The sequence below is a fragment of the Anolis carolinensis genome, chromosome 1 (genome assembly GCF_035594765.1).
Source record: "Anolis carolinensis isolate JA03-04 chromosome 1, rAnoCar3.1.pri, whole genome shotgun sequence".
In the NCBI taxonomy this organism is placed as follows: domain Eukaryota; kingdom Metazoa; phylum Chordata; class Lepidosauria; order Squamata; family Dactyloidae; genus Anolis; species Anolis carolinensis.
The window spans coordinates 75,113,955-75,122,975 of NC_085841.1; the positions used below are offsets into that span (position 1 = coordinate 75,113,955).

The 9,021-nt window shown below is 43.3% G+C and overlaps 1 protein-coding gene across 1 annotated transcript; it reads right to left on the reverse strand.

Moving 5' to 3' along the window:
• Positions 1 to 616: 616 nt before the first annotated feature.
• Positions 617 to 6,262, reverse strand: LOC134297985 (uncharacterized). Its single transcript, XM_062977136.1, has 2 exons — positions 4,204 to 6,262; positions 617 to 988 (listed from the first exon to the last, which is right to left on the reverse strand). The coding sequence occupies exons 1-2, from the start codon at positions 5,830 to 5,832 to the stop codon at positions 881 to 883; spliced, it is 1,737 nt and encodes a 578-aa protein (XP_062833206.1). The 5' UTR covers positions 5,833 to 6,262; the 3' UTR covers positions 617 to 880.
• Positions 6,263 to 9,021: the final 2,759 nt, after the last annotated feature.

The window sequence follows — 9,021 nt, forward strand, 5'->3', positions numbered from 1 at the left end:
GGGGTTTTGGAGTGGAATCTGATTTTATATTTATCCCAAATTCTGATTATAAAGTGGTTTTTAAAGTTTTTTTTCTATTTTTGTTTTTCCTTTCCATAGATAACTGTGCCACCCATGTCGTAGATCTTCTCCCTCCAGTATTAATATTTTTTTCTTTTCTAATGTGGCCCAGTCCCTCACCCAAGTCAAAGCAGCCACCTCATAATATAATTCCAGGTCGGGGAGACCCAGCCCCCCTCTTGTCTTATCATCTTTTAAGCTTTGTATTCTAATTCTTGCTTTTTTATTATTCCAAACAAACTTTCTGATGTCTTTCTCCCATAAATTATTTTTTAAGGAATACAAATGTGTGGTTCTGAGACAGTGAGTGAAACTCCTTTTGTTAGGGGATTTATAGATAGGCTTTTGTCTGGAATTAGTGGGCACACATTTCCTCCCCTAAGGTGTTTTGTTGGTAAGAGGTTAATTAATCTCCTTTGAAATGTATAGTTTCCTGGCTGGGCTAGTGGAGACGAAGTCAAATTTGGAGAGGGGGAATGCTGTTCTTGAAGTACTGTGAAACCATATATGTCAGGCTCACTTCAAAGGACCAGTCTGAACGCAGATCAAAGACAGCTGCTCTCAAACACAATCTTTATTGAAGAATACATGACTTTGGAAAAGTCGAGAATGATCTAATGTTTACATACATCTAATTTTATCACTTCTGATGCAACGTAATATCACACGCAAATATCATCATCAAACCCCACCTTCTGGATCACATTTCCACCAAGGTTTCTATCCCCCCCACACTACAGCAATTATAATTGTTTATACTTTCACCCCTGAGTTCCCAGGCTCATTTTATCTTCTCCCGCCAGGTGCTCGCATGTTTATGTTATGAAGTCAGATTCAGGGCTTGGAAATTCAGCCCTGGGATCTGGCTGCATGACATGGCGCCCCCGTTTTCTTCGTCCTCCTCTTCGGTTCTTCTTTCACCATAGTCCTGAAACAAATCAAACAATAACTCTATGGGTCCATTTTGTCTAAAGTCCCCATATATTTTTTCAGCAAGCTGCGATGGAAGACTGGGTGTATTTTCCCTAAACTTTTTGGCAATGCCAATTGGAAAGTCACTTCATTGATAACACCCTGTATTCTGAATGGTCCAATATATTTGGGGCCCAGTTTTCTTGAAGGTAACCCCAATTTGATGTTTTGGGTACTTAACCACACTAGATCTCCTTTATCTAATTTATCGCCTTCCACCCTCTTTCTGTCTGCGAACGTTTTATACTTTTTGTGTGCTTCTTTTAACGAAGCAGTCACTTGATTCCAACATTCTATCATTTGCGTTTTCCATTTCCCTGCCTCTGTTCCTTCATTTTCTGTCCACCTCGGCAATTGGGGTAAAGGTTGTATTTCATACCCGTAAACTACTTCAAAGGGGGTTTTGTTTGTTGCTGAATGTATAGTTGAATTAAAGGCTAGTTCCGCAAACGCCAACCACCTAGACCAGTCATTTTGTCTCATGTTAGAGTACATTCGAAGGAACTGCCCAAGCGTTTGCTGAGTACGTTCTACCGCCCCGTTTGTCATGGGGTGAAAAGCAGAACTTAAACTCCTTTCTGCTCCTAGCATTTCCAAGAATTTTTCCCAAAATTTTGCTGTGAATTGTACTCCTCTGTCACTGACTACTCTACTTGGACATCCATGTAATTTGTAAATATGGTTTATGTACAATTCAGCTAGTTTCTCAGCCGATGGTAGCTTCGTCAGTGCTATAAAGTGGGCCTGTTTAGAAAACAGGTCTAATACTGTCCAAATATAACGATGTCCTTTGCTGACTGGCAGTTCTCCCACAAAGTCCATAGCTACACATTCCCAAGGCCTGGTAGGTTCCGCTACTGTCTGTAACAATCCCATAGGCTTCCCTCCTCCCGATTTATTTCTGGCACAATCATCACATTGGACAACATGATTCTTTATGTCCTTCCTCATTCCTGGCCACCAACAATGTTTTGCTATTGCCTTTGTTGTTTTGGTAATTCCTGTATGACCAGCGCTCTGGTTGTTGTGAAAACGATGCAGAATCTTAATCCTTAATATTGCTGGGATATACAGTTTCTTGTTTACAAACCAAAATCCCCCCTTCTGGTCCCCCTTTTCTGCGTTGGACGCGATCCATTGATCTCCTTTATAAGACTGTTTTAGTTCATTTCCCCAGTTATCTTCCCCGCCGAGTTCGACAAAAGCCGTGTCCTCCTTTTGGGTTTGTGCTCTTGTCCTGACAGCTAAGCCCCATTGTTTGTCAGAGAATATTGTCCCCTCCTTTGCTGTGGTTAGGCCTTCGTGTTGAGGCATGCGTGAAAGAGCATCTGCCAAGACATTCTGTTTCCCTTGAAAAAACTTTAATTGGAAATCGAATCTGCTGAAGTATTGCGCCCATCTGATTTGTTTGGGGGACAATTTTCTAGGAGACTTTAAATACTGGAGATTCTTATGGTCAGACCAAATTTCGAATGGGATTCCGCTTCCTTCGAGGAAGTGTCGCCAGCATTCTAAGGCTTTTAATATGGCTAATGCCTCTTTTTCCCATATTGGCCAACTTTTTTCAGTTTCGCTGAACTTCCGTGACAAATATCCACAGGGTTTTAAGTTCCCATTTTGATCCTTTTGCAATAGCACTGCCCCGTACGCACAGTCTGAGGCATCGCAATGGATTATGAAAGGGCTTCTGATATCAGGGTGTTTTAGGATGGGTCCTTCAGTGAAGCATTCTTTTAAGGTCTCGAATGCCTTTTGGCATTTTGGCGTCCAACTCAGTTTGGCGCCGGGAGCTTTCACTTTTGCTGTCTCCCCTTTCCCTTTTGTTTTTAAAAGTTCTGTAAGGGGTGCGGTTATTTGTGCAAAGCCTTTTATGAAGGGTCTGTAAAAATTTGCAAACCCCAGAAATGATTGTAATTGCCTCCTTGTTTGAGGCACTCCCCATTCTTTCACATCTGCTACTTTAGCTGGATCCATAGCTAACCCTTCTGGAGACATCCGATATCCCAGAAAGTCAATTTGAGTTTTATTAAATTCACATTTGGACAGTTTTGCGTACAGCTTTGCTTCTCTTAGTCTCTGCAAAACTTCCCGGACCAATTTTACGTGCTTTTCCTTATCTTCAGAAATGATCAAGATATCATCAAGGAATATGAACACCCCTCTGTACAATAACGGGTGTAGTATTTCATTTATAAGCTGCATAAAGCAGCCGCTTCCATTTTTTAACCCGAAAGGCAAAATTTCGTATTCAAAATGGCCGAATGCGCAGGAAAATGCGGTTTTCCAAGTATCCTCCGGTTTGATCCTTAATTTATGATACGCTTCAATTAAATCCAGTTTAGTAAATATGCTCCCTTTCTTCAATACGGTAATTAAATCCTTGACTAAGGGCATAGGGTATTTATTGTCCTTGGTAATTGCGTTTAAATTTCGATAATCAATGCACAATCTTAGGGAATTGTCTTTCTTTCTCCTAAATAACACTGGAGCCCCGAGAGGAGAATTAGATGGCTTAATGAAGCCTCGAGCCAGGTTTTTATCAATGTATTTTCTCAATTCCTCCTTCTCTTGCACAGACATGGGATACACTTTTGGTTTTGGTAAGTCTGCTCCTGGGGTTATTTCAATCCCTACTTCTATATTTCTTTTGGGAGGCAATTTACTGGCCTCTTTCTGATTGAAAACATCCGCAAAGTCTCTGTATTCAGGTGGCAATAGCTGTGGGTCTATTTCCCCTGCTTCGTCTTCCTCGTCCTCCTCTTCTGCAATTTTGCTTATCTCCCATTGCATCTGCTGTTCTTTAAATGCTAAGCTTTTTCCTCTCCAATCTACTTCAGGATTTGCTTGTTCGAGCCATGGTATCCCCAATATTACATGGTATGTGGCAATAGGGGCTATCACAAAGGATACTCTTCCTCCCCATTTGCCTATTTTGCATGGAACTCCCCGTAATTCCTTTGTAGATACTTCCCCAGCAGCGACTGATCCATCTAGCTGCGAAAATGCAATTGGGGAGTCAAGTGCCATCTGCTGGCATTTCAGCGCTCCTGCTAATTCTGGGGTTATAATGTTCCTAGAACACCCGCAGTCTATAAACGCCTTGCAGGTGGCCCGATTTTCTAGCCCCGAGAGGCAAATTGGTACTACCATCATGCGTTTGTCCCGACTCACCAATCTTTCCGAAGATTCTGGGGCCTGCACCTCCTCCTCCGCACGCCTCCCGGTTGCTGGCTTGGGCTTTGGGGCTTTTGGCGGCTCCCCCTTCCGGGCCCAGCATTCCGCTGCTCGGTGGCCCGTCTTCCCACATACAAAGCATCCCGGTTTAGGTTTGTTGTCGTCTCCTCTGGAGGGAATCCCCGGCCTCCCTCCGGGTCTTTCTTGCTTCCTCGTTTCTCCTCGACCTCTCGCCACCGGTCTTTGCTGGCCGCTGCTGCTCCTGAAGCGCTTTACTTGTGCCAGGGTAGATTCGACGCGCCCCGCTAGTTGGATCCATCCCTGGAGCGTCTCGGGGTCGTCTCTGTGCGCTGCCCAGCTGAAAATCTCGGGGCGTAGTCCCTCTTTAAATAGTTCCACTTTGGTTACTTCAGACCACTCCGGTACCCTTTCCGCGAGGTGGAGGAATTCCTCTGCGTACTCGGGCACCGTTTTGTCCCTCTGTTTTATTCCTTTCAGCTGGTCTCGAGCCCTCAATTGCTCTAGCCGGTCTCTGAACCGGTTCTCCAGTGCGGCGAGGAAGCGGGGCACTGACCTCAGGCATGGGTCGCGTCTGGCATGCAATTGCACATACCAGCTGGCTGCTCCTCGCTTTAGTGTGTTGCCGATGGCTCGAACCCTGCTTGCTTCGGAGGGAAATGTGTGTGCGTTGTCTTCCATGTATCCTCTAATGCTAATTAGAAAAAAGTTCAGTTCCTCTGATTCCCCTCCGTATTCCAGCTTGAGATCTTCCCTTCTAGGCATCCATTCTGCAGCCCTTTGATATTGTCTGGGCGGCATGGGGAAGGGTTGCATCAGGTTTCCTCGGGTGGCTCCTTGGAACACGCCGCGCCCCACTCCGGTGGTCATTCTGCGCGGCTCCTGGAAGTCTGCCGCCGCTGTTGGCTCTTCCGCCCATCCGCATACTGGCCTAGCTGTAGCCCCCTCATCTCGCCTTTCCTCGTCGTACGGCACATCCTCCTCCTCTTCCTGGACCCCCCGCTCCTCTCCGCCTTCGTCTGCGAATCCACTGGACCCGATCCCTGGCCCCAGTGGCCTTTCCACCCCGACGCCCATTCGGGGGGTTGGGAGCTCTGTTGGAGACGGCGGCCTCAGGGTCCCCAGGGCTCGCTGACGCTCCACTTCTCGCGCCATGCTGTCCCGGAACTGCAGCTCCTGCCAGTATTCCTCATCTCCCTCGTCCCTTGCCGCCACGGGGCTCTGCGTTGACGCCCGCTGGCCCCTCTGGCTCCAATCTCCTTCTTTGCTTGGTTCTCTCTCGGCGCCATATCGGCTGGCCTCCTTCTGGAGATTCTCTTCCAATAATGGCACCAATCTCCCCACGGTTTCCGACAGCCTGGATAAATTAGTTTCCAGGATGGATAACCGCAGGGCCACGGTCTCCGGCATACTTCCTCCAGATCCCCAACTGGTTTCTGCAGCTGCAGAGACGCCTCTTCCGAGCCTGGGAATTCTCTGGGTCACGCCGTTCGGCTTGGGGTACCCCGTAGAGGAAGCTATGGCTTGCAGCGTCTCTTCTCTCTTCGGCCGGGCCCCTTGCAAAGGCCTCTCTGCCTCATTTGGGCTTTGATCTTCTTCCTCGCTCATTATCACTTCACTGCGAATTCCGCAGGAGGGTGAGAAATGGGATTCTCGACTTTAATGTCAGGCTCACTTCAAAGGACCAGTCTGAACGCAGATCAAAGACAGCTGCTCTCAAACACAATCTTTATTGAAGAATACATGACTTTGGAAAAGTCGAGAATGATCTAATGTTTACATACATCTAATTTTATCACTTCTGATGCAACGTAGTATCACACGCAAATATCATCATCAAACCCCACCTTCTGGATCACATTTCCACCAAGGTTTCTATCCCCCCCCACTACAGCAATTATAATTGTTTATACTTTCACCCCTGAGTTCCCAGGCTCATTTTATCTTCTCCCGCCAGGTGCTCGCATGTTTATGTTATGAAGTCAGATTCAGGGCTTGGAAATTCAGCCCTGGGATCTGGCTGCATGACACATATATATATATATATATATATATATATATATATATATATATATATACACACACACACACACACACACACATCATATGTGATTTCAGAATTCATGTTGAGTTCATTTTTGGGGAGGGTGGGGGTCAATTTTTAGGATGATCAAGTGAAAGTACCTCTAAAATTGTGGGTGATATGATGGGACGTGTGTTGATATTTCCTGAGTAGATAGATGTGTGGGCATAGTTGCCACTTCAATTTTTTGGCAAGGTCATGTGCCTATCTTATCTACACCACAAAGAACCTTTAACTGGGCGGTATCATTATCCAGAATAGGTTCATGATATGTCCGAGTGGTCTCAGTTGGGAGCTGTACATGACCACTAGTGGGATTCTTCCATTTCCTGTCTACAATCTGTTCAGTAACAGATTAGTCCTGGGTACAGGTCCTGCCTTGTTGATTTATGGGATTTGGGTTTTTATTTGATTTGATTTTTACTTAATATAGTAGGCACAGGAATGCTTCAGGGATGCTTGTTGTACTTCCATGAGTCTGGTGTCCCTTGTAGTGGTCAGTGAGTCAGCAATATAGTGTGGTGCTCAGATGTCATTGTGCAACTGATGTTTTCGGAAAAATTGACTCATTTAGTTGATAGTTCCATGCTGAAATTGATGGCAAGATGGAAGTTGTTGAAATTCTTGTGGAATGTCTTCAAGAGTTCTCTCATTCCACCAGATACTCCATACCCAATATGTCTTAAATGCAGTTAAAGTCTTTAACCACCTTAACTGAAGATATGTGGATATGGAGCAAAAGTGTGTGAATATACTTCAGAAACTCTATAGAGGTTTGCTAGCTAGGTTGAACAGGAATGTAATTGATTATCAAAGTTTCCAATTGACCCTGGCTATTAGGTGTAGATAAGCTCTTTCACTATCATTTGCCCAACACTGGGGACTGTAGTTTAGCTTATTTGCAAGGATTCATATGTCAAAGGTGTGATTATAAATAAGAAGGAATGCTAAATCAGTCTTAAGACAGATGACATCTTTTTTTCTTTCTGAAGGTAAAAAATACTCTCCCAAAACTACTATTTTCGAGGGTTTTCATAAACATTCCTGGCTGAAAATTAATTATGAGAGCTAAATTGTTTGGCACCTCAGTAAAGGAGGTAAAAACAAATTGAGATTATTTCAGTTTATTCCTTAGATACTTAGGTATACTTCTGATGAAAGATCTCAATCAGTCCATACTTTTAAATCACAAACAGCCATATTCACATGCCAAACAAAAATTGAAGAAATGGTCTGACAAAACTTTCATTATTAGGAAAAAATGCATTGCTGAAACTTTATATTTTGCAAATATTTATATTCATATTTCAGTCTATTCTCTGAAATCCAGAAACAGAATATCTGAAAAATTGGCATATAAGGATTTCAAAGTTATTGTAGGAAGGGAAAAATGTAGTATTTGTTGACAAGCTAAACTTATCAAGTCACAATGGGAAGTTTTTCTATATCTAATTTAGAAAAAAATGTTATTTGGTATTTAATTGGTGGAATTCACTAAATGTATTAAATTGGATGTGTACAAGAGAAACTGGGAAATATTCTAGGCATAGCTGCTATCTTTTGTCTATAGCAGTGGTTCTCAAAGCGTGCTTAGGGGCTCCACACTTCCCTTCTCCTCCTTAGCTGGTTGAACAGCTAAGATGGGCACAAATACATATCTGTATTTGATCTTAGTTATGAAAATATACATGCTGAAATTCAGGGCTTCAAAGTACATTGATCCGGAGAATTCCACCATGCTAAAATTGACCATGCAGCTATGCTATAAGTAAATCCAAGTTACTCTATTAGCAAGTTGCAGTTGGAAAAAGGGATCTGTTAGATGTTTTGATCATCAGCATAAAAGATACAGAACTGTAGTGACCTTTTGTCATTTACGCATCCCATACATTTGGACAGAGTTGAATGTCTTTTATCAGATTGATAGACTTTTGGAGGATTGGATGCCCCCCCAGATGAGTAAGACACTGGCAGTATGTGCAGGTGCCATGATCTCCACGTACCCAAACAGATACAATGAACCATACATTCAGCTTTTTAGATCTTTGGCAAATACAGGAGTTATGCAGCACACTAAATTATGGCTGACCATAAATATGAAATAGGCCGCTGGAGAAATGGTCAATTCCCAACAACTCGAAAAAGAACTGGCTTGCGGGTCAATAAATTAACTAGTAAAATCTCTCATCATCTAACGTGATGAGCATTAATAAATGAATAATATTCCTGAAGTCAGAAAAAATGTATTTGTCATGCATGCAATGTGAACATGGCCCACCTTTCAAAGACACGGGGTTTTGGAAGCTACCATGTAAACATCTTTGCATAGTTATTGTTTCTGCTTGTTGTCAACTTTTCTTACTTGTGAGTATCTGATTGCATTTTGAATTGTGAAGTGTCTGTCTGGTGAGGTTGGAGGGGAGGGAGAAGAGACAATTTGCCATCACACTATGTAAACCCTTACAAAAATGAAACTTACAAAAACGATTTCTGATTGAATTGTACTTCTGATATTTCATCTAAATAGTTTGCAGCTTCTGTTCTGCAGTTATCTAATGTCCTTTACTCAACTCAACTCATTAAATGTTTGCACAAATGAAGAGTTAGGGAAGCAGGTGCAGTCTCTGATTCAGTCTCTATACACATTGCATATTCGTAAGCAATTTCATCTCAGCATCTCTTGAGCTCATCTTCTCCATGCATAGGGAAAGGAG

Excerpts from the sequence above, each read along its gene's own strand:
- LOC134297985 (XM_062977136.1), bottom strand. The coding sequence starts at position 5,832 with ATGAGCGAGGAAGAAGATCAAAGCCCAAATGAGGCAGAGAGGCCTTTG. Across the intron at positions 989-4,203 it reads CAGAATCTTCGGAAAGATTG|GACTATGGTGAAAGAAGAAC; the intron begins GTGAGTCGGGAC and ends GATTTGTTTCAG.